General features: G+C 62.7%; 2 protein-coding genes and 1 pseudogene across 5 annotated transcripts; 2 read left to right on the forward strand and 1 right to left on the reverse strand.

Moving 5' to 3' along the window:
- The first annotated feature begins 95 nt into the window (after window positions 1–95).
- On the forward strand, window positions 96–8,765 carry PITPNM1 (phosphatidylinositol transfer protein membrane associated 1). 2 transcript variants are annotated; one of them, XM_052696324.1, is made up of 23 exons: window positions 96–495; window positions 1,400–1,614; window positions 1,685–1,806; window positions 2,639–2,860; window positions 2,946–3,260; window positions 3,463–3,558; window positions 3,678–3,785; window positions 3,893–3,954; window positions 4,039–4,283; window positions 4,434–4,623; window positions 4,715–4,822; window positions 4,901–5,031; window positions 5,253–5,431; window positions 5,703–5,873; window positions 5,945–6,097; window positions 6,218–6,366; window positions 6,440–6,550; window positions 6,711–6,827; window positions 7,013–7,161; window positions 7,272–7,421; window positions 7,644–7,827; window positions 7,901–8,029; window positions 8,107–8,764. In XM_052696324.1, exons 1-23 carry the CDS (start codon window positions 109–111, stop codon window positions 8,356–8,358), a joined length of 3,945 nt encoding a protein of 1,314 aa, XP_052552284.1. In that variant the 5' UTR covers window positions 96–108; the 3' UTR covers window positions 8,359–8,764. The 2 variants fall into 2 exon arrangements, with proteins under 2 accessions (XP_052552284.1, XP_052552285.1); XM_052696325.1 differs by lacking the exon at window positions 1,685–1,806 and having other exon boundaries at window positions 380–495; window positions 8,107–8,765.
- A 218-nt stretch (window positions 8,766–8,983) lies between these two features.
- On the reverse strand, window positions 8,984–11,219 carry AIP (aryl hydrocarbon receptor interacting protein). Of its 3 annotated transcripts, none has more exons than XM_052696394.1 (6): window positions 11,106–11,219; window positions 10,828–11,007; window positions 10,321–10,500; window positions 10,064–10,240; window positions 9,847–9,988; window positions 8,984–9,769 (listed from the first exon to the last, which is right to left on the reverse strand). In XM_052696394.1, the coding sequence occupies exons 1-6, from the start codon at window positions 11,193–11,195 to the stop codon at window positions 9,564–9,566; spliced, it is 975 nt and encodes a 324-aa protein (XP_052552354.1). In that variant the 5' UTR covers window positions 11,196–11,219; the 3' UTR covers window positions 8,984–9,563. The 3 variants fall into 3 exon arrangements, with proteins under 3 accessions (XP_052552354.1, XP_052552353.1, XP_052552355.1); XM_052696393.1 differs by having other exon boundaries at window positions 10,312–10,500; XM_052696395.1 differs by having other exon boundaries at window positions 9,697–9,769; window positions 9,855–9,988; window positions 10,312–10,500.
- An 8,833-nt stretch (window positions 11,220–20,052) lies between these two features.
- On the forward strand, window positions 20,053–23,415 carry LOC128087088 (deleted in malignant brain tumors 1 protein-like; annotated as a pseudogene).
- Window positions 23,416–23,515: the final 100 nt, after the last annotated feature.

Here is a 23,515-nt window from a genome sequence, read left to right on the forward strand (position 1 = left end):
AAAGAAAATGCGCCTTCCAAAAAAAAGGAATAACGCAAATTTCCCCGAATATACCGCTCCGTTTTAATTTCCCGGTCCGCCGCCCCCCCGCCTCTGACGTCCCCTCTGATGTCACACCCCCCCTCCTCGCTGTACCACCTCCTGACGTCAGCGGGCGCCCCCCACGCCGTGACGTCACAAGGCTCGGGGCCGGCTCAGAGCGGCGCAGGTTCGGAAGGGGCTGAGCGCAGCCGAAGGGAACCGAAAGGAGCCGAAGGGTTACGGAAAGAGCCGAAGGGAGCCGAGCGCGCGGCCGAGCGGGCGGGGGGCGCGTTGCTATGGCAGCGGGGAGGGCCCGGCCGAAGCGGGCCGGGCCGGGGCCGGGTTAACGGCGGCGGGTCGCGGAGCCCCCTCGCCCCTTCCCCCAAACCCGGCGCCATGCTCATCAAGGAGTACCACATTCTGCTGCCCATGAGCCTGGAGGAGTACCAGGTAGCGCAGCTCTACATGATCCAGGTGCGGCTGGAGCCTGAGCCGCGGCCCGAGGCGGTCGCGTAAGGCCTGGGGAGGGGGTCGGGTGGTGTTTGTGTGGGGCCGGGGACCGTGTGGAGCCTGGGTGGGGAGGGGGGGGTGCAGGAGCGTGCGGCTGAGAGTGGAGGTCAGGGGGTTCGAGGCTGAGGGATATGGGGGACGCTGCGGAGCTTGGGGGTTGGCGATGATCTGGGGGACTCTTTGGGGTCTGGAGGTGTCCTATGGGGTCTGGGGGAGTGTGGGAGGATGGGGCTGGAAGTGAGGGTCAGAGCTGAGCTGGGGGCTGAGGGTTGTGGGGTTTTGGGGGGGAGGGGGTTTATGGACTCCTGGGAACTACGGGAGCATGGGGCTGAGAGGGGGTCATAGGATTCAGAGCTGAAGGGACTGTTTGTGGATAATATGGAACTTGGGGTTTGTATGGGATCCTGGGAGCTGTGTGGAATCTGGGGGAGTAGGGGAGTCTAGGTCTCGGGGTGGTTGGGGCTGAGGGGTATGGGGGAGTGCAGGGGTGTGGGGCTGAGGGTGGGGGTCAGATGTTGTGGGGTTTGAGGTCTGAGGTGGTGGGGGTTAAGAGTATAGAGATATGAGGGCAGTGTGGAGCCTGTGGGGTGCAGGAATGTGGGGCTGTGTATTAGACTGTGAAGAGAGTGTGGGGCTGGGAGCCTGGGGTATGGAGTTGTGAAAATGGAGTGTGGAGGCATGGGGCTGAGCCTGTTTCTCAGAGTGCTAACTGAAGTGGGGCTCTTGGGAAAAGCTATGGGGCTGAGGTGGGGGTGCAGGGATTTGGGGCTGAGGAAAGGGTGCAGGGGGGGGGGGGGGGGGAAGGACCTGGAGCCGGCAAGACAACAGGATTTGGGGTGCCGGGGCTCAGTCCATCCTCACCCTGCAGAAGAAAAGCCGGGAGGAATCAAGCGGTGAGGGCAGCGGGGTGGAGATCCTGGCCAACCGCCCCTACAGCGATGGCCCCGGTGGCAGCGGGCAGTATACCCACAAGATCTACCATGTGGGCTCCCACATCCCCAGCTGGTTTCGGGCCCTGCTGCCCAAAGCTGCGCTGCAGGTGGAGGAGGAGTCCTGGAATGCGTACCCCTACACCCGCACCAGGTGGGATTCCATGGGAATGTAGGCTGGGGGCTGCCCACTGGGCTCAGCCTAACCCCCGTGCTTCCTATAGGTACACCTGTCCCTTTGTGGAGAAGTTCTCTATCGAAATTGAGACGTATTACCGGCCAGATGCTGGCCAGCAGACCAATATCTTCAACCTGAGCGCTGCTGAGAAGAGGCAGAGGATCTTGGGTGTGTGCAGCAGGGGCATGAGGCAGGATCTGGGGCTTTCTCTGCTGACCTTGTGCTGTAGGGACAGGTTAAGTTATCCTTGTAGGGGAAACTGCCCATACCCTGAGCTCCCTGCTCAGTCCTGTGATCAGCTGGAGACAGGGAGCTAGGGAATCATGTCCCCATTTTGTCTTCTGCTTCTCCTGCCCCCCCCAGGGCTTTGCAGAGTGTTGTTCCCCGTTCCCAGCCATCCTGGAGCAGACTGTTCCCCACAGGGACATGTTTGTCCCCCGTTGCTGCCTGTTCCCATTCCTGGCAGTGTCGACACGGTTGTTTTGGGCGCTGGAGCGCAGCGCGTCATGCTCTACTCCTAAAATGGAGGCCTAAAATAGGCACTCGGAGGAAATGATTCATCTGACCTATTTCTCTCATTGGCTCTCGCAGCACTGGGGATGTCCGGCTGGGACGCTGGTGGCACAGCCAAGGCAAGGGACAAATTTTGTCCCTACCGCCATCACCAGCAGGCAGTGAGCAGAGTTCCGAGCTGCCTTGTTTGGCCTTGTCCTCGGCACACCCCCCCGTGCCCCTGGGGTCACCGCTGCCGTTCTCCAGCTGCCAAATCCCCACGCTAATGCGCCTATGTGTGTCAGCCCAGCTCTTAGCCTGGCCACCCCCACTCCTGCCTCCACCTCTTGCTGCTGCTTCTTGAGGCAGCGGGTCTGGCCCCAGCGTGAGGACAGTCCCCAGAGGCTCAAGGGGACAGAGGCGTCCCATCTTTGGGCACACAGTGTGTGGAAATGATTCGCAGGGCGCTGCCAGTCTTATCCCTCACCCTTTTTTCCTTCTACCCCAGACACCATCGACATTGTGCGTGACCCCATATCCCCTGGAGAGTATAAACCCGAGGAGGACCCCAAACTCTACCGCTCAGCCAAGACTGGCCGGGGCCCACTGGGGGATAACTGGCTGGAGGCAGCCAGCAGTGGGCCGCTGATGTGTGCCTACAAGCTGTGCAAGGTGGAGTTCCGCTACTGGGGGATGCAGTCCAAGATTGAGCAGTTCATCCATGATGTTGGTGAGCGTGGGGCGATGGCGGTGAGCTCGAGCCCTGGGACGGTGGGTTTTTGGGGGCCATACCTTACTCACTCCCCCTGCTTCAGGCTTGCGTAAAGTGATGCTGCGTGCCCACCGCCAGGCCTGGTGCTGGCAGGATGAGTGGACTGACCTGACCATGGAGGACATCCGGCAGCTGGAGGAGGAGACGGCGCGGATGCTGGCACAGAAAATGGCCAAGTGTGGTGAGGCTGAGGAGCCCTCCACTGCGGGGCCCAGCCCTGAGGGGCGGCCAGAGCCAGGAGGTGCCAGCGGGCAAGAGGGCACTGAGGCTCAAGGGACTGCCGACATCTCCCCTGATGACAGCTTTGCCAAGCAGTGGTCCACATCTTCGCGTTCTTCCTACTCTTCTCAGCACGGAGGTGAGAACGGGAGGAGTGAGGGACCCCTGGGTCCTGTGGCTGCTGCTGTTCTCTGGCAGAGGTGCATCAGGACCCTTCTTTCCTACCCCAGAGCGTGGCTTTGGATGTCCCAAAGCTCTGGGTGGCTCTGGGTGCATGAGCAGCACTGTTGGGCACGAGCAGGGGCTCGCTGCCTTCGGTGCTGACCCTGTGCTTCTGGCAGGTGGTGTGTCTCCTCAGAGCCTGTCTGAGTGGCGTATGCAGAACATTGCCCGTGACTCCGAGAACAGCTCTGAGGAGGAGTTCTTTGATGCCCACGGTATGGCAGAACAGCCCCACAGCACAGCAGTGTGCTAGATTTGCCCTGTTGGGTTTCAGTGGGGCACAGGGGTATGGACTGTGCTTGGCTCACCCATGGCCCCCTCCCTGCCATCACAGAGGATCTGTCGGACAGCGATGAGGTCTTTGCCAAGGAGATGACCAAGTGGAGCTCCAATGACTTCTTGGACACGCTGGAGCGGCCAGCAGAGCTGGATGAGAATCTGGGTGAGCAGGATGTGTTCAGCCTACCCAAGCCCAGGGTGGGCATCCCAAGGTGGGGCTGACCCCTGCATGGACACCCCAGCTTGCTCACCGTTGATGTGTGCTTGCAGGGGAGGAACACAGCACCTCCAGGGCAGATGGCAAAGAACAGCCAGCAGCCAGCTTCTCTGAGGTGTGTGAGCTGCTCACCCCATCCCTTGTAGCCCCCGGCTGTGTCCCTGGCATGGGTGCAGACAGGAGTGCTCTCCTCCTGCAGGGCGGCTCGGCCGAGAGCACGGTGCAGGCGTGCCGGATCCACGTGCTCTTCCTCATACTCCACAGTGGCAACATCCTGGACCAGGGAGGGGGAGAGCTGGGCTCCAAGCAGGCGGACGTGCAGACGTTGGCTGCCACCTTCGATGCTGTCACCCGTGTCCACTTCCCTGAGGCACTGGGACATGTGGCATTGCGCCTGGTGCCCTGCCCGCCCATCTGTGCCGCTGCCTATGCATTGGTCTCCAAGTGAGGATGCAGAGAGAGGGCTGTCCCCACTCAAGCCACCCCAGGAGGGAGGTGGTGGGCTCAGAGAGGGGTTTCACAGAGAAGTGAGCATTGCGGGATGGGTTGGGGACATGGGGTAGCCCTGCTGACCCGTCCTCATGTCTCCCCCAGGCTCAGCCCTTACAGCCATGACCGGGACAGCCTGTCCAGCAGTCAAGACCACATCCCACTGGCGGCCCTCCCGCTGCTGGCCACCTCCTCAGGGAGCTACCAGCATGCTGTGGGCAACGTCATCACCCGTGCCAACCAGGCCTATGCCGCCTTCCTGCACTCTGCTGAGGGCACCGGCTTCTGTGGCCAGGTGAGAGGGGCAGGGGGGCTTAGGAAAGGCTTTGCCCTGGATTCTGGCTGGGGCTTGGCTCCCACTGGGATGATTTTTCTGCTGTCTGCAGGTAGTGCTGCTTGGGGACTGTGTGGGAGGCATCCTGGGCTTTGATGTGCTGTGCCAAAGCCGGACAGGTGCTGGGGGCAGCCGGAGCAGCAGCCGCCGTGGCAGCCTGGTGGGTGCCTCTTTTTTAAAGCTACTGACCATCTTGGCAGCATCTGGCTGCTTGCTGATTCTTCTTGTCCACCCACAGAGCACAGAGCCCATTTCCCCAGAACTGTGTGGCACCCGGGATCCGCTGGCTGACGGGGCGGACACAGCAATGGGGTTGGGCCAGGCCAGCCCCGAGCCAGGGGACGGCCAACATCCAGGTTCCTCGTGCAGGTGAGAGCAAGGGGCTTGGGGGAGTGCCAGCACCCTCCATACAAACTTTGTGCTTTATGTGAACGATGAATTCCCCATCTGTGCCTGGAGGAAGCATTGCACAGGTGCAGCAGTTCTGTGCTGGGGCTCCCCTGCTCCCAGCAGCTCCTCTGGGCTATACGGGCTGTGGTGGGCGCCCTGCAGCACTGTCATTCCTGTGCCCGCTGGCTCTGCTCTTGCAGCCCACAGCCTGGCGATGCCCCACTGGAGGCAGAGGCACCACGGAACAGTGCTGCAGCACAGGATGGGGCAGAGAGCACCAGCACCCGCCTTGACTTTAAGGTATCCGGCTTCTTCCTCTTCGGCTCCCCGCTGGGGCTGGTGCTCGCGCTGCGCAAGACCGTCATGCCTGCTCTGGATGGTGAGGAGCCCCACTGGCTGTGGTGCGAGCCCCCACACCTCCCTGTGGGGCTCAAGCCCTTGTCCTCCCCAAACAGCTCTGCTTGAGTTTTTCATGCTGTGGCTGTACACATCTCAGTGTTGGCGCATGCCTTGAGCGTCCCCTCTGTGCCACTGGTCTCCTGGCTTTCTCTCCTCATCCTCTCCTCCCACTGGGTCCTGCTTTTGACTCCCTGTGTCCTCAGCCTTCCTGACTGCGCATCACCCTGCCCTGACCTCTTTCTTTGCCCCAGTGGCCCAGCTGCGTCCTGCCTGTGAGCAGATCTACAACCTCTTCCACGCTGCTGACCCCTGCGCCTCCCGCCTGGAGCCCCTCCTGGCCAAAGCCTTCCACGCCGTGCCGCCGCTCAATGTGCCCCGCTACCAGAAGTACCCCCTGGGCGACGGCACTTCCTCCCTGCTGGGTGAGTGGTCTTAGGGGCTGGTATCCCCACAGTGGGGGGCTATGGATGGCCTGACTCGGTGCTGTCTGCAGCGGAGGCCCTGCAGATGCACTCTGCCCTTTTCCTGCCCGAGGTGGACCTGGCTGCTCCCCCCACTCCCACCGGCAGCTTTGGGGGAGGCTTCTGGAGGGGAAGCGAGCCAGGAGACCCCCCTACACCTGCCAGCACCAGCGAAGTCGTCAAGAGTGAGTGCCATCACCAGCATCCATAGGCACTAGAGGGGCTAGAGTGGCTCAAGCCCCTGAAATGGGGCCGGGCTGGGGGGGTAAGGCTCAGGGATGGACTAACTGGAGCTCTCTGCACAGTCCTGGAGCGCTGGTGGGGTCTGAAGCGCATCGACTACTCGCTGTACTGCCCTGATGCGCTGACTGCCTTCCCCACCATCACCCTGCCTCACCTCTTCCACGCCAGCTACTGGGAGTCCTCCGATGTGGTGGCCTTCATCCTGCGCCAGGTAGGGCACGCATGGCAGGGTGGGCAGCCCACTCAGCCAGTGTGGGCTGAGCTGTGCGTTGTCCCCTGGCCAGGTGATGGAGAAGGAGGGCCCGCAGCCGGCCGAGAGTGAGGAGAGCTCCATCTACAGCCCCGCGTTCCCCCGGGAGAAGTGGCAGCGCAAGCGCACCCAAGTGAAGATCCGGGTATGGGTACCCCTAGGGCTGCATGGGGCTCGAGCTGTCCCCAGGCGCTGTGGGGTGATGCAGCCAGGAGGGTTTGCTCCCATCCTGGTAGACTCCCATGTGCTACTTCTGGGGGCTGTTCTGGTTGCCGTGTGCTGCTGAGATGTGTGTGTCCCTGCAGAACGTGACAGCCAACCACCGGGCCAGCGACGTCATCGTGTGTGAGGGCAAAGCGCAGGTCCTCAGCGGGCGCTTTATGTATGGCCCCCTGGATGTGGTGACATTGACGGGAGAGAAGGTACTGTGGGGACGTTCCCGGGGCCCTGGTGAACGGCAGGGACACCGAGGAGGGGACAGTCCTCATGTTAACTGTGCCTAAATGGAAGGGCTTAGGGACCAGGACTGCATAGGACCTTGTGGGATGGGGGGAGAGGATAGTGATGGTTTTCAGACTGGGACTATGGTATTTTTGCCTTTACTCAGGTGGACATCTACATCATGACGCAGCCGCTGTCAGGGAAGTGGCTGTACTACGGCACGGAGGTGACGAGCGGCAGCGGACGCCTAACCTTCACCATCCCTCAGGACAAGGCCCTGGCCATCGGCATCTACCCTGTGCGCATGGTGGTCAGGTGAGATGTTGGCTGTGTGCTTCTAGTGGGGTCACCTCAGCCACCTCCCCTCCCCTGGGCTGAGGGAGGTGACAGCGCCAAGTCTGAGCCTCGCTGCTGTTCCATCCCAGGGGTGACCACAGCTACGCGGAGGCGTACCTGACAGTGGTGGCCCGGGGCACTGAGTCAGTGGTGTTCAGCATCGATGGTTCCTTCACTGCCAGCGTCTCCATCATGGGCAGTGACCCCAAAGTGCGGGCGGGAGCTGTCGATGTTGTACGGTAAGTGCTCTTCTTACAAGGACAGCCAGCTTTGTGCGGCGACAACCCCATGGGAGCACCAGATCCATCTCAGGGTGTCCTGCTGTGACGTGACACAGTTTGGTCTGCAGACCAAAGTTTTGGAACCTGCGCAGTTAGCTTGGGAGGTGCACGGTGGCTTCCAACTCACTTTTCACATGGACCCTGGTGACAGTATGTATCATGTGTGCCCTGGTGTACCAGGCACTGGCAGGACTCGGGTTACATGATCATCTACGTGACGGGGCGCCCTGACATGCAGAAGCACCGCGTGGTGGCCTGGCTCTCCCAGCACAACTTCCCCCACGGTGCTGTCTCCTTCTGCGATGGACTCACCCACGACCCCCTCCGCCAGAAAGCAGCCTTCCTGCAGAGCCTGCGCTCCGAGGTGGGGCTGGGATGCTGACCCCAGGGTGGTGGGGAGGCTCTGTCTCCACCCTCATGCTCCTCTCCTTGTGCAGGCAGAGATAGCCATCGTTGCTGGCTATGGCTCCACCAAGGACGTCTCCGTCTACAGCTCCCTCGGGCTGGCACCAGCACACATCTACATCGTGGGCCGTGCTGTCAAGAAGTTCCACAACCAGTGCCAGGTGGGACAGCAGGGCTGGGGCTGCTGGAGGGATGCCTTGCCCTCACTGGGGTCTCACACTGTCCCTGCATCTCTCAGTTCCTGTCTGAGGGCTACGTAGCCCACCTGGCCCAGCTGGAGGCTGCTGCCCTAGTGCACTCACCCAAAGGACCCCCTCGGCCTGTGCTGGGCAAAGGCACCTACGGCTGCCCGGCGCCCGTCGACTTCCTCCGCAAGCAGAGCCAGCTCCTGCGCTCACGGGGCTCCAGCCAGGCAGAGCGGGACGGGGGCCCCCTGCCTGCCCGTGGCAAGCCCCGCAGTGTCAGCCTCAAGCTGGAGGGCGAGGAGTGAACCCCTGCCATTTTGCCCACTCCCGGACACTGCCTTTGTTTTCCAACGTGAAGCTGGAGCTGAAAGTGAGGAAGGTGCTGCACTCTGAAACTGTGGGACACAGCCACACTGCTCTGAGCCACCCTGGGGGGTGGACAAGACCCCCTCTGGGCTGAGCCCCCCAGGTCCTGCCTGCTGCCCCCCAGCTCTGCCTCTACCCTTCTGCCCCAATACCTGCTGGCAGTGCCCTGCAGGGTCTGCCACCCAGCCAGTTCTGGGGTTTGGGGTGCTGCCCCCAGGCTCCCATTCACCTTTCTCTGCCCTAGGTGTAAGTGGTGGTGGGCAGGCACTGAGCCTCCTCCCTGCACCCTTGTATTTATTTCTGTTCAGTGTTGTGGGGGCAAGGGAAAGGGTGAGATTAAAAAAAAAACAACAAGATTCTTCTGTTTGTTTCATTGTGAAATAAAGCGATGTAAAGAGAGCTGCTGGGGCTGCCTGTCTGCTCTGTACTCCCACAGCCTCAGGGTGATGCTGGCCCAGGGCCCCACAGATGTAATGGAGGGTGGTAGCACCCAACTGCTCTTATTTGCCCTTCGGTTTTACTTGGTTATCTCTTAACGGCACTTTTTCTACGTGACCAGATGTCTTTCTATGATGAGTTTTACTTGTGTTTATCTCGGTATAGCATGATCATGGCTTTATATACGCAGTGGAAACCAGTAGTTCAGATAAAAAGTTTACAGCTCTGTTGTGGTACAGTACAGAGGAAATGCAGCTGCAAGCTGGCAGCGGCAGCCTTGCGAAGTGGCAGTGCAGGATGTGGCATGGAAAGGAAGGGATGGGGCACAGCCTTGGCACTGGAGCTCTTGCAGTCAGTCATTAATGGGCTCACCTAGACCCACGCAGCACAGCTCGGCCCAACAGAAAGGATAAAAACCAAACAGGGAATAAAAAGCAGCATGGAAGAGCGTTGGCCTGGGCTCATTTCCTCCACTGGGTTCCCCACCGTTGTGCCGTGGGGCGCAGTCTGGGGCTCAGTGAGGAGATCCATGCTTCTGTTGCCAGCCAACGGCCCAGCACTCAACACCGCGCCTTCTGCGCCGCGCCGAAATCCCACGCGCCTTCCGCTGACTTCCAATAAACATTGTATTAAACATTAATAAACATGGAAAACCATTCCACATGTGGAATATCTAACAGAACTGGCCCGGAGAGCATGGCGGGCTCTACTGGGAGAAGATGCCCTTGAAGCGGATCTTGTCCTCTGCATCCTTCTGGCGCAGGCGCACCTCCAGGCTGCGCAGCTCCTTGCTGACCACAGGGCGCAGTGAGGGGTCCAGTGCCAGCACCTTGGCGAAGTCAGCCTGCGCCTCGGCCACATTCCACACGGCCGCGTGAGCCTTGCCCCGCTTGAAGTAGGCTTTGACGTTGTCTGTGGGGAAGGAAACATCAGCTGGGGAGCACGCGGGCCTCCCTGGTGCACTGCATGCAGCCGGCACGGCTCCTTACCCTCGTACTTGTTGAGGATGGAGGAGCAGTGGTCCAGCACCTCGTAGTACTCCTCACTCTGCAGCTTGCACTGGCAGTAGTTCAATAGCAGTGGGGTGATCTTCTGGTCCAGCTCAATCCAGTCCGGAGAGCCGGGCTGCTCCTGTGGAACAGGAGGGCAGAGTGAGTCCCAGCGCTGACAAAAGGATGGCGAAACCCCGAGGGGTGGGGAGCCCACCTTCATCTGCAGGTTCTTGAGGCAGGCGATGGCGTCGTAGTACTTGGTGGCTGCCTCCTGCACCTTGCCCTGCCGGTACAGCTCATTGCCCTCCTGGTGGATCAGGGGCACGGCCTGCAGCTTCTCCTCATCCGTCATGGCCCAGGGGTCCTGCTGGTAGGAGCCAGGCTCCTCCACCTGCACGCACACGGTCAAAGGCTGCGGTGGGGCACAGCCCATCGGCACCGTGACCCCAGGGCCTCGCTCACCTTGAGCACCTCGATGTCGAAGATGAGGGGCTGGGGGTTCTTTTGCAGCTCGTCCAAGTCGGGGTAGCCCAGCGAGTAGTGCTCGTGCAGCTGGGCGATGCTGCAGCAGTGCCGCTGCCCCTCCAGAGGATCCTTCCCCGCCGCGATGTTGCGCAGGCTCTTGGCCACCAGGGGGTACAGCACCACGTGCTGAGGGCAAGGGGGGCTCAGGGGGCAGGCATGGGGCCAAGAGGAGGCCCACGTGGAGGTCACGGCCCCTCTGCATCAAGCCACGCCCCCGTGATAAAACCACGCCCACCCGTCGCAAACCACGCCCCCAACAGCGCGAAATCACACCGGTCAGCACCAAGCAACGCCCCCTTCAGCGAACCACGCCCCTTAATGAGCAAACCCCGCGGCAAACCACGCCCACAAACAGCAAAGCCCCGCCCTCTACTGACCAGACCACGCCTCCGTCGACCAAACGGCGCCCCTCGCTAAGCCCCGCCCCCGACGCCCCGCCCCTTCCGGCCGCACCTTGGACTCGCAGCGGAAGCGGGCGCGCTCGCCGGGCCGCATGGTGCGCAGTATCGCCTCCCACACAGGCAGCTTGAACTTCTTTCCGGCGATCAGCTCCATGGGCTTGCCCCGCGCTCGGCTGTCATCCAGCACCGTCTCCTCGGGTTCGCACCGCAGCGTCCGGTAGTGGAAGGTGGCCTGAGTGTAGGCCGCGCGTCACCATGACGACCGGCTCCGCTCCGGCGCATGCGCGCCGCCTCCCCCCCCCTCCCCCCGCCTTGCAGCGCGGCGCTGACCTTGGTGCCGTCGCGGAAGTCGGGCAGCGGCCCGGTGCCCTCCCGCAGCACCTCCTTGTGCACGCCGTCCGCCCGCAGCTGCTCCGCCATCGTCCGTCGCCTCCGCCGTTCTTCGGCCGCTTCCGGAGAACGAAGGCTGCGCCACAGCGCCGGCTGGCGGCGGGAGGTGCGCGCGGCTCCTCCCCGCGGGATGGTTCGGCCCTGGGCTGCGCCGTCCTTTTCCCGCTGAGAACGTTGCCCGTGGTGGCGGACGGCCTCGCTCCGCACCAGGTGAGGTATCCAGATGGGGTCTCACGGGCGGGGCAGTCACCTCCCTGCCTGCTGCCACCCCTCTGTTGATACAGCCCAGGATACCGTTGGCTGTAAGGGCTGCAAGCACACACTGCTGCCTCATGTCCAGCCTCTTGTCCTCCACAACCCACACATCCTCCTCCACAGGGCTGCTCTCACTGAGTTCTTCTCCCAGTCTGCGTGCATATCTAGGATTGCCCTGGCCCGAGTGCAGCACTCAGTGATTCACCTTGTTGAACTCTGTTAGGTTCACATGGTGACACTTCTCAGTCCTGTCCAGACAGGACTAAGATGCCCTCCAGAGATGCCCTCCAGATGGCATCTCTTCTGTTGTATCACTTCCCGAGGGGTGCTGGACAGACAGAGTAAAATCAGGATGCTAAGTTTTAGGAAAGCCAACTTCCAGCTCTTCAGGGATTTAAACAACAGAACACCCTGCAAATCTGTCCTCATGAGCAAGAATGCGGAACAGAGCTGGCAGACCTCCAGGGAAGCTCTCCCTCCCCTGGTGCAGCAAGTCAGGAAACATAGGCAAGAGACCAGTGTGGCTGGGGCTGCTCAGGCCAAGCAGAAGAGGCTCAGAACATTCATCAGCACTGAGGCCCGTTTGGAGCTGTGGGGCAGGAAGCGCAGAAAGGAAACGGCGGGCCAGAGCAGCAGATGGACAAGTTTCACTTTTGGAAGTGGCCGCCTGTGCTCCGTGCCCCCTGGCACTTTTTGTTTAGCTTGGAGAAGAGAAGGCTCCAGGGCCTTGCAGTACTTGAGGGGAGCGTATAAAGAGGAGGGGAATGGCTGATCATGAGGGTCGCAGTGCTAGGACAAGGGGGAATGGTCTCATTGGAAATATCCAAGTCATCTTGTCAGGACGGGATCTCTGATAAAGCAGAATTGATTCGCGATTGCAGTGGCGGCGTCCCGCAAGCAGCAGCGCGCCTATGGACACGCCGTGACAGCCTTTAGACCCTGTTTGCTCCCCCTTGCCTCCCCCCTGCCCTGTTTCCCCACTGGCTGGGTACTCCAGGTGCACAACCTTATCAGAAGGTTGACATTTGCATTGACTTGTGAAGTGATTTGTTACCTGGTGTCAGTCAGCAGCCATCCTGTTGTTTCCAAGACGTCTCGGTGCTCTCCTTGTCCTGTCCTTGTCCTGTTGATGTGGCGACTTTCTTTAAAGTCTTCGTTGAACAAAGAGCACTGGGGGATGATGCCAGGCCTTCCCATGTCTCTTCAGGCGCTTCCTCGGGCAGGCCATCACTTGTTGTCTGGTTTGCTCTCGTGCAGGATATTCTTGCGGTGTGTCTGACAAAATATACGTCTCTACACCTCTATACAGAGTGTGCCTTCCTGGGAAGGTTCGTCTGGAGGATCAGTGACGTAAACTTCTCCAGCTCTGGAGCCCTCCTTTGGACACTCTCTCCTAGCATCTCATGGAATGGCAGCCCAAGCTGCACCCAGCGCTGGAGGCGAGGCCGCACGGCGCAGAGCAGAGCGGGACAGCCGCTGCCCTCGCCTGGCAGTGCTGGGCCTGACGCAGCCCAGGGAACGGTTGAGCCTTCTGACTGCCAGGCGCACTGCCGGCTCAGATTCCATTGGCCGTCAAACCAGATCCCTTTTGCCAGGCTGCGCTCCAGAACTTCCCCCCTGATGTCTGCACACAGAGCCAGGGCAGCCCATCCCAGGTGCAGAACCCTGCGCTCGCCCTTCTTCGTGCAGATGGGAACACCCTCATTTTGTCCAGATCTCAAGGCAAGGCCTCTTTATCCTCAAGGAGGTCCAAACTCCTCCCAGCTTAGCATCATCCACAAATTGATGGATACAACTAACAGATCTTTATTGGAATCAACAGTAAAAACAAGATAGAGAAACGGCCTTAAAATGGAGCCCTGCAGAATCCCAGTGGTGACACATAGGGCAACTGTCAAGACAAAGCCACCCAGTCCTCCAGGGCAGCCATGTTTTAGATGTCAAGGGACATTCTAAGGCATAGATAGCCAAGGCTTTATGATGCCATGAGCCACCTCCCTGACAAAAGCCCTAAATATGGGAAACCTGGCAACAGAACACCAGCTGTGATGCAAGGCAGCCAGCCAATAAAGGCAGGCAGGGGCCACAATTCCAGCCGACCCAATCGGGGACCATGACTCCAGCCAGCCAGCCAAGGCAGGCAGGCAGGGGCCGCGACTCCAGCCAGCCAGCCAAGGCAGGCAGGCAGGGGCCGGGACTCCAGTCAGCCAGCCAAGGCAGGCAGGCAGGGGCCGCAACTCCAGCCAGCCAGCCAAGGCAAGGCAGGCAGGGGCCGGGACTCCAGCCAGCCAGCCAGGCAAGGCAGGCAGGGGCCGCGACTCCAGCCAGCCAGCCAAGGCAGGCAGGCAGGGGCCGGGACTCCAGCCAGCCAGCCAAGGCAGGCAGGCAGGGGCCGGGACTCCAGCTGACACAAGCAGGGACCCCAACTCCAGCCAGCCAGCCAGCCAGCCAAGGCAGGCAGGCAGAGACCACGAGTCCAGCCGACACAAGCATGAACCACGAGTCCAGCCGACGCAAGCAGAGTCCACAACTCCAGCCAGCCAGCCAAGGCAGGCAGGCAGGGGCCACGACTCCAGCCAGCCAGCCAAGGCAGGCAGGCAGGGGCCACGACTCCAGCCAGCCAGCCAAGGCAGGCAGGCAGGGGCCGCGACTCCAGCCAGCCAGCCAAGGCAGGCAGGCAGGGGCCGGGACTCCAGCCAGCCAGCCAAGGCAGGCAGGCAGGCAGGGGCCACGACTCCAGCCAGCCAGCCAAGGCAGGCAGGCAGGCAGGGGCCGCGACTCCAGCCAGCCAGCCAAGGCAGGCAGGCAGGGGCCGGGACTCCAGCCAGCCAGCCAAGGCAGGCAGGCAGGGGCCGGGACTCCAGCCAGCCAGCCAAGGCAGGCAGGGGCCGCGACTCCAGCCAGCCAGCCAAGGCAGGCAGGCAGGGGCCGGGACTCCAGCCAGCCAGCCAAGGCAGGCAGGCAGGCAGGGGCCGGGACTCCAGCCAGCCAGCCAAGGCAGGCAGGCAGGCAGGGGCCGGGACTCCAGCCAGCCAGCCAAGGCAGGCAGGCAGGGGCCGGGACTCCAGCCAGCCAGCCAAGGCTGGCAGGCAGGCAGGGGCCGCGACTCCAGCCAGCCAGCCAAGGCAGGCAGGGGCCGCGACTCCAGCCAGCCAGCCAAGGCAGGCAGGCAGGGGCCGCGACTCCAGCCAGCCAGCCAAGGCAGGCAGGCAGGGGCCGCGACTCCAGCCAGCCAGCCAGCCAAGGCAGGCAGGGGCCGCGACTCCAGCCAGCCAGCCAAGGCAGGCAGGCACGGGTCAGGAAGGGGCTGTGACGCCAGCCAGGATGGAAAATAATAAAGTAAAGAAATAAAAAATGAATTGGTCTTGTCTAATAACAAGTCAACTTCTCGGAGTAGGTGCAGATGAGGGCCGATAAGATGATCAGAGGGCTGGAGCACCTCTCCTAAGCAGAAAGGTTGAAGGAACTGGGCTTGTTTAGCTTGGAGAAGAGAAGGCTCCAGGGCCTTGCAGTACTTGAGGGGAGCGTATAAAGAGGAGGGGAATGGCTGATCATGAGGGTCGCAGTGCTAGGACAAGGGGGAATGGTCTCGTTGGAAATATCCAAGTCATCTTGTCAGGACGGGATCTCTGATAAAGCAGAATTGATTCGCGATTGCAGTGGCGGCGTCCCGCAAGCAGCAGCGCGCCTATGGACACGCCGTGACAGCCTTTAGACCCTGTTTGCTCCTCCTTGCCTCCCCCCTGCCCTGTTTCCCCACTGGCTGGGTACTCCAGGTGCACAACCTTATCAGAAGGTTGACATTTGACTTGTGATTTGTTACCTGGTGTCAGTCAGCAGCCATCCTGTTGTTTCCAAGACGTCTCGGTGCTCTCCTTGTCCTGTCCTTGTCCTGTTGATGTGGCGACTTTCTTTAAAGTCTTCGTTGAACAAAGAGCACTGGGGGATGATGCCAGGCCTTCCCATGTCTCTTCAGGCGCTTCCTCGGGCAGGCCATCACTTGTTGTCTGGTTTGCTCTCGTGCAGGATATTCTTGCGGTGTGTCTGACAAAATATACGTCTCTACACCTCTATACAGAGTGTGCCTTCCTGGGAAGGTTCGTCTGGAGGATCAGTGACGTAAACTTCTCCAGCTCTGGAGCCCTCCTTTGGACACTCTCTCCTAGCATCTCATGGAATGGCAGCCCAAGCTGCACCCAGCGCTGGAGGCGAGGCCGCACGGCGCAGAGCAGAGCGGGACAGCCGCTGCCCTCGCCTGGCAGTGCTGGGCCTGACGCAGCCCAGGGAACGGTTGAGCCTTCTGACTGCCAGGCGCACTGCCGGCTCAGATTCCATTGGCCGTCAAACCAGATCCCTTTTGCCAGGCTGCGCTCCAGAACTTCCCCCCTGATGTCTGCACACAGAGCCAGGGCAGCCCATCCCAGGTGCAGAACCCTGCGCTCGCCCTTCTTCGTGCAGATGGGAACACCCTCATTTTGTCCAGATCTCAAGGCAAGGCCTCTTTATCCTCAAGGAGGTCCAAACTCCTCCCAGCTTAGCATCATCCACAAATTGATGGATACAACTAACAGATCTTTATTGGAATCAACAGTAAAAACAAGATAGAGAAACGGCCTTAAAATGGAGCCCTGCAGAATCCCAGTGGTGACACATAGGGCAACTGTCAAGACAAAGCCACCCAGTCCTCCAGGGCAGCCATGTTTTAGATGTCAAGGGACATTCTAAGGCATAAATAGCCAAGGCTTTATGATGCCATGAGCCACCTCCCTGACAAAAGCCCTAAATATGGGAAACCTGGCAACAGAACACCAGCTGTGATGCAAGGCAGCCAGCCAATAAAGGCAGGCAGGGGCCACAATTCCAGCCGACCCAATCGGGGACCATGACTCCAGCCAGCCAGCCAAGGCAGGCAGGCAGGGGCCGCGACTCCAGCCAGCCAGCCAAGGCAGGCAGGCAGGGGCCGGGACTCCAGCCAGCCAGCCAGGCAAGGCAGGCAGGGGCCGCGACTCCAGTCAGCCAGCCAAGGCAGGCAGGCAGGGGCCGGGACTCCAGCTGACACAAGCAGGGACCCCAACTCCAGCCAGCCAGCCAGCCAGCCAAGGCAGGCAGGCAGAGACCACGAGTCCAGCCGACACAAGCATGAACCACGAGTCCAGCCGACGCAAGCAGAGTCCACAACTCCAGCCAGCCAGCCAAGGCAGGCAGGCAGGGGCCACGACTCCAGCCAGCCAGCCAAGGCAGGCAGGCAGGGGCCACGACTCCAGCCAGCCAGCCAAGGCAGGCAGGCAGGGGCCGCGACTCCAGCCAGCCAGCCAAGGCAGGCAGGCAGGGGCCGGGACTCCAGCCAGCCAGCCAAGGCAGGCAGGCAGGCAGGGGCCACGACTCCAGCCAGCCAGCCAAGGCAGGCAGGCAGGCAGGGGCCGCGACTCCAGCCAGCCAGCCAAGGCAGGCAGGCAGGGGCCGGGACTCCAGCCAGCCAGCCAAGGCAGGCAGGCAGGGGCCGGGACTCCAGCCAGCCAGCCAAGGCTGGCAGGCAGGCAGGGGCCGCGACTCCAGCCAGCCAGCCAAGGCAGGCAGGCAGGGGCCGCGACTCCAGCCAGCCAGCCAAGGCAGGCAGGCAGGGGCCGCGACTCCAGCCAGCCAGCCAAGGCAGGCAGGCAGGGGCCGCGACTCCAGCCAGCCAGCCAGCCAAGGCAGGCAGGGGCCGCGACTCCAGCCAGCCAGCCAAGGCAGGCAGGCACGGGTCAGGAAGGGGCTGTGACGCCAGCCAGGATGGAAAATAATAAAGTAAAGAAATAAAAAATGAATTGGTCTTGTCTAATAACAAGTCAACTTCTCGGAGTAGGTGCAGATGAGGGCCGATAAGATGATCAGAGGGCTGGAGCACCTCTCCTAAGCAGAAAGGTTGAAGGAACTGGGCTTGTTTAGCTTGGAGAAGAGAAGGCTCCAGGGCCTTGCAGTACTTGAGGGGAGCGTATAAAGAGGAGGGGAATGGCTGATCATGAGGGTCGCAGTGCTAGGACAAGGGGGAATGGTCTCGTTGGAAATATCCAAGTCATCTTGTCAGGACGGGATCTCTGATAAAGCAGAATTGATTCGCGATTGCAGTGGCGGCGTCCCGCAAGCAGCAGCGCGCCTATGGACACGCCGTGACAGCCTTTAGACCCTGTTTGCTCCTCCTTGCCTCCCCCCTGCCCTGTTTCCCCACTGGCTGGGTACTCCAGGTGCACAACCTTATCAGAAGGTTGACATTTGACTTGTGATTTGTTACCTGGTGTCAGTCAGCAGCCATCCTGTTGTTTCCAAGACGTCTCGGTGCTCTCCTTGTCCTGTCCTTGTCCTGTTGATGGGGCGACTTTCTTTAAAGTCTTCGTTGAACAAAGAGCACTGGGGGATGATGCCAGGCCTTCCCATGTCTCTTCAGGCGCTTCCTCGGGCAGGCCATCACTTGTTGTCTGGTTTGCTCTCGTGCAGGATATTCTTGCGGTGTGTCTGACAAAATATACATCTCTACACCTCTATACAGAGTGTGCCTTCCTGGGAAGGTTCGTCTGGAGGATCAGTGACGTAAACTTCTCCAGCTCTGGAGCCCTCCTTTGGACACTCTCTCCTAGCATCTCATGGAATGGCAGCCCAAGCTGCACCCAGCGCTGGAGGCGAGGCCGCACGGCGCAGAGCAGAGCGGGACAGCCGCTTCCCTCGCCTGGCAGTGCTGGGCCTGACGCAGCCCAGGGAACGGTTGAGCCTTCTGACTGCCAGGCGCACTGCCGGCTCAGATTCCATTGGCCGTCAAACCAGATCCCTTTTGCCAGGCTGCGCTCCAGAACTTCCCCCTGATGTCTGCACACAGAGCCAGGGCAGCCCATCCCAGGTGCAGAACCCTGCGCTCGCCCTTCTTCGTGCAGATGGGAACACCCTCATTTTGTCCAGATCTCAAGGCAAGGCCTCTTTATCCTCAAGGAGGTCCAAACTCCTCCCAGCTTAGCATCATCCACAAATTGATGGATACAACTAACAGATCTTTATTGGAATCAACAGTAAAAACAAGATAGAGAAACGGCCTTAAAATGGAGCCCTGCAGAATCCCAGTGGTGACACATAGGGCAACTGTCAAGACAAAGCCACCCAGTCCTCCAGGGCAGCCATGTTTTAGATGTCAAGGGACATTCTAAGGCATAGATAGCCAAGGCTTTATGATGCCATGAGCCACCTCCCTGACAAAAGCCCTAAATATGGGAAACCTGGCAACAGAACACCAGCTGTGATGCAAGGCAGCCAGCCAATAAAGGCAGGCAGGGGCCACGATTCCAGCCGACCCAATCGGGGACCATGACTCCAGCCAGCCAGCCAAGGCAGGCAGGCAGGGGCCGCGACTCCAGCCAGCCAGCCAAGGCAAGGCAGGCAGGGGCCGGGACTCCAGTCAGCCAGCCAAGGCAGGCAGGCAGGGGCCGCAACTCCAGCCAGCCAGCCAAGGCAAGGCAGGCAGGGGCCACGACTCCAGCCAGCCAGCCAGGCAAGGCAGGCAGGGGCCGTGACTCCAGTCAGCCAGCCAAGGCAGGCAGGCAGGGGCCGGGACTCCAGCCAGCCAGCCAAGGCAGGCAGGCAGGGGCCGCGACTCCAGCCAGCCAGCCAGGCAAGGCAGGCAGGGGCCGCGACTCCAGCCAGCCAGCCAAGGCAGGCAGGCAGGGGCCGGGACTCCAGCCAGCCAGCCAAGGCAGGCAGGCAGGCAGGGGCCGCGACTCCAGCCAGCCAGCCAAGGCAGGCAGGCAGGGGCCGCAACTCCAGCCAGCCAGCCGAGGCAGGCAGGCAGGGGCCGCAACTCCAGCCAGCCAGCCAAGGCAGGCAGGGGCCGCGACTCCAGCCAGCCAGCCAAGGCAGGCAGGGGCCGCGACTCCAGCCAGCCAGCCAAGGCAGGCAGGCACGGGTCAGGAAGGGGCTGTGACGCCAGCCAGGATGGAAAATAATAAAGTAAAGAAATAAAAAATGAATTGGTCTTGTCTAATAACAAGTCAACTTCTCGGAGTAGGTGCAGATGAGGGCCGATAAGATGATCAGAGGGCTGGAGCACCTCTCCTAAGCAGAAAGGTTGAAGGAACTGAGCTTGTGCATCCCCATACCACCACACTGTCGCACCACAGGTGTCCCGGAGGCTGTGTGTGGTCGGTGCCGACGCCAGGTCCTTGTGAGTAGAACCGCCCCATCCCTACCTGCATCAAAGGGGGGGCAATGCGGCCACACACCTGCGGGCGGGGACGATCCTGTGCTGCGTGCCCCTGCCTTGGGCACGGGGACCTCTTTGGCCCATGGTGGTCAAAGAACAGGCATGGGTGTGCAGAGAGAGACCCCATCTGGGGATGCTTCTGTCCCAGCCCCTGCTGTGGGACACGCAATGTCGGTTCCTGGTGGCTACCCTTGGGGATGTGCGGGCACCAAGACCCCCCGGCAGGGCTGTTCGAGGGCTGAAGCGGAGCTCAGCCTCATATTTGGGCATACTGCAAGTTATTGGTGGCTGTTTGCAGATAACCCTGCTGATAACGGCTGCGAGGGGCCTCCGCTGCACCCATTGGCCCTTGGCAGCGGGGGCTGCCTATATCTACCCTCCCGGCCCAGGCTGTCAGGTCTGCAGGGTGGGATGGAACCCTACAGGGTGCTGGGGCTGCTGCTCTGCACGCAAGTGTGTGGGCTGAGTGCTGGGCCTGCAGCTGTGACGCAGCCCTTCCCGGCTCCAGCAACGTCCCCACAGATGAGCGCTGTATCTGCCCATCTGCGGCTGATGGACAGCGGACATCGCTGTGCCAGGCGGGTGGAGGTGAAGCATGAGGGCGAGTGGGGCTCCGCCCGCACCTACGACTTCGACTGGGATGCCCGCGGGGCCGGTGTGGTGTCCGGCAGCTGGGCTGCGGGGCCACAGTGAGGGCATCCCTGTTTGCTCCTTTCGGGCAGGGCAAGGGATGCATCCGGCTGCACCCCTTCAACTGCTGGGGAACGGAGGCGGCCCTGCAGGACTGCTACAACTTCGGCTGGGGACGGCATTTCTGCGGCCACGAGTGGGATGTGGGAGTGACCTGCACGGGTGAGGGCCCCGCCGGGGATGCGGGGCGAGGGAAGCTGCGGCCGTGACTGATGCCGCCTGCGGTGCAGAGGCGGTGGAGCTGCGGCTGGCGGCCGGCAGGGGACCCTGCGAGGGGAGAGTGGAGGTGAAGCTGCGGGGCCGCTGGGGCACGGTGGCGGATGCCGCCTGGACCATGGAGGATGCCGAGTTGGTGTGCCAGCAGCTGGGCTGTGGCTCGGCGGCCGGCGTCTATCACGGCTCAAAATTCGGCCCGGCGGAAGGTCCCATCAACCTGGCCGTAGTTAATTGCAGAGGGAATGAGAGCGTGCTATGAGACTGCGCCATTCAGGGCTGGGGGCCCTACGACGGCCATCACGACCACGATACCGCCGTTGTGTGTCAAGGTAAGGGCGCGGGCAGGCGGCCCCGAAGGGAACCCAGCGCCGAGCTCCGGACCCACCAGCGCCTCTCGCAGGGTTCTCCCGGCTGGTCGAAGGGGACGGCGCTTGCGAGGGCCGGCTGGAGTTGCGGCAGGGCCGGGCCTGGCTGGGCGTCTGCCACGGCCGCGTGGACGAGGACAGTGCCCGCGTGCTCTGCAGGGAGCTGGGCTGCGGTGCGGTGCTGGCCCTGCCCGAGCCCGGCCGCTTCGGAGCTGCGCCGGGGCCGCTCTGGAACGGTGCCTTCGAGTGCGACGGCTCCGAGCCCCTCTTGGTCTCCTGCGCAGCGCGGCCGGTCCCCGAGCACCGCTGCACCGACCCCGCCGCCGTCGTCTGCTCCCGTAAGCGTGCGGCCGGGGGCCGGCAGTCCGCAGCCCGGGCCGGCATCCCGCCACGCTCTCTTTCTCTCTCCTCGCAGCCTACACTGGGTTCCGACTGGCAGACGGCGGCTCGCCCTGCGCCGGGCGGGTGGAGGAGCGGGGAACGTGGGGACCGCTATGCGCCGGATCCTGGGAGCTGCCCGACGCTCACATCCTCTGCCGACACCTGGGCTGCGGCCCGGCCGCCTCCGTTCAGCCGGGGGGCCGTTTCGGGACGGGGAAAGGACCGCTGCGGCGCGACCGCCTCTGCTGCGTGGGGAACGAGCGGCACCTCGGCCAGAGCCCGTCTGCGTCCCCGGCCAGGCGGCCGTCGTCATCTGCTCCGGAGCCGCCGAAACCCTGCTGTTGCGGGGCGGGGAGAGCCAGTGCGACGGGCGCCTGGAGGTGGCCCGCGCCCCGACGTCTGGACCGGCGTGTCCGTGGGATCCCGCGACAACCGCACCGCGTCCGTGACGTGTCGACAGCTGGGCTGCGGGGTGCCCGAAAAGACGTACGCCGCGCCGAGAGGCGGCTCGGGCACCGCGGAGCTGCGGTGCGAGGGCAGCGAGGAGTTTCTGTCGCAGTGCTAAGCTTCGGGGTTGGACCGCGGCCCCTCGGCACTGGCCGTGGTCTGCTCAGGTGGGCGTCCCGGGAAGGGCCGCGGGCATCGCGCATCCGCGCCCGGCCCCAGCCCGGCCCTCCCGTGCAGGCAGCCGGCGGCTGAGGCTGGCGGGCGGCCCCGGGCGCTGCGTCGGCAGGGTGGAGGCGTACATCGACGGCGCCTGGCGCTCCGTGTGCCGAGACGCCTGGAGCCTGCGGGACGCCGCCGTCGTCTGCCGCCAGCTGCGCTGCGGGACGGCTCTGGAGGCACCCGGCCCCGAGCGCTTCGGCTCCGGTACCGGGATGCCGTGGGCGGGCGCCGGGGGCTGCGCGGGGACGGAGGCGGCGTTCTGGGACTGCTCGGAGAGGGGCGGCGGCTGCGGCGGCGGCGGCGGCGGAGCCGGGGCGGTGTGCTCAGGTGAGCGCTGGGAGAGCGCTGCCGTCGCGGTGCCGCCAGCGATGCGGAGCCGTGAGCGCCCCGTCCTGTGGCAGCGCTGCGGGCCCTGCGGTTGGAGGGCGGCGGCTGCGGCGGGATCCTGGAGCTGCTGCGCGACGGCGCGTGGGGCCGCGTCTGCGCCAACGGCACCGTAGAAGACGGCGCCGCCGCTGCAGCCGCCGTGTGCCGAGAGCTGGGCTGCGGAGCCGCGGGGAGGCTGCACGCCGTCCCCTATCGGGGTTCCGGCCCCGCCTGGTTGGGACGCGTACGCTGCGAGGAAGGGAGCCGCTCGCTCTGGCGCTGTTCCTCGACGCCCTGGCGCCTGCTGTCCTGCGGCCCCGCCGGGGTCACGCACGTGGCCTGCGATGAGGATGGAAGCGACGTGGCCGGCAGCCCGGCCCCGGGGAGCGGCTGCCGGGAAGGGGACGTGTGCGCAGGTGGCTCTGTCGAGCCCTCCGCCCCCTCTGCTGGGCGGTCCCCGAGGGGCCTCACGCTGCCCGCTCTGTCCCTCAGTTGTCCCGCTGGGAGACGTGCCGCTGCCCACGGTGCTGTGCGTGCTGCTGGGCACGTTGCTGTGCCTGGCCCTGGCTGCCCTGGCCCTGCAGGTGCACCGCACTCGGGCTCAGCGTGCAGGTGGGTGTCACTTTGGGGTCTCTCCCCATTGGGGACGCTTGGGGACCCGGTGACAGGTGTACTGTTTGCAGGCCCCAGCCAGGATGCCGGCTCCGAGGCGGTGTACGAGGAGCTGGACTACAGCCAGGTGCCTGAGTGCCGGGAGGGGCCCGGCCGAGCAGGTGGGAGCGGGTTCAGTCCCTGAGCCAGGACTGTTGCATTCCCACTGTGCCTGCAGCCACCATCCTCCCCCCAGGCTCTCTGCTGCAGAGCTCAGGGATGCAGTCGTCACATCTCATCGGGGTCGAGGAGGAGGGGAATGGCACCACAGGGATGCTGTGTGCAGACTCTGATGATGCCACAGCCGTGCCCGAGGAGACCCTCAGGGAGATGGGGTATGATGACGTTGACATCAGCGCCCCAGGGAGGGGCGTCCTGCTGTGAGGGGGCACAACTCTGGCTGGGGACACAACTCTGCCCCCTCGGAGGGGTGGCCCTGGTGTGCGGGTGTCACCCAGCCTTGCAGAACGGCTCCGTGGCTCCTCCTGCTGCTGCCCCCACACATCTCGTTAAGGTGTGTTTATTAAGCAGTGAAATAC

The sequence above is a fragment of the Tympanuchus pallidicinctus genome, unplaced genomic scaffold (assembly GCF_026119805.1).
Source record: "Tympanuchus pallidicinctus isolate F22 unplaced genomic scaffold, pur_lepc_1.0 scaffold3, whole genome shotgun sequence".
Taxonomy (NCBI): domain Eukaryota; kingdom Metazoa; phylum Chordata; class Aves; order Galliformes; family Phasianidae; genus Tympanuchus; species Tympanuchus pallidicinctus.

Bases quoted from the DNA above. Each gene is read 5' to 3' on its own strand.
- PITPNM1 (XM_052696324.1), top strand. From the start codon at position 109: ATGTCACACCCCCCCTCCTCGCTGTACCACCTCCTGACGTCAGCGGGC. The intron at 1,615-1,684 runs GTGGGATTCCAT...TGCTTCCTATAG, and splicing joins TACCCCTACACCCGCACCAG to GTACACCTGTCCCTTTGTGG. The intron at 4,823-4,900 runs GTGGGTGCCTCT...GTCCACCCACAG, and splicing joins GCAGCCGCCGTGGCAGCCTG to AGCACAGAGCCCATTTCCCC.
- AIP (XM_052696393.1), bottom strand. From the start codon at position 11,195: ATGGCGGAGCAGCTGCGGGCGGACGGCGTGCACAAGGAGGTGCTGCGG. The intron at 9,989-10,063 runs GTGGGCTCCCCA...CCTGTTCCACAG, and splicing joins TCAAGAACCTGCAGATGAAG to GAGCAGCCCGGCTCTCCGGA. The intron at 9,770-9,846 runs GTAAGGAGCCGT...CCTTCCCCACAG, and splicing joins CATCCTCAACAAGTACGAGG to ACAACGTCAAAGCCTACTTC.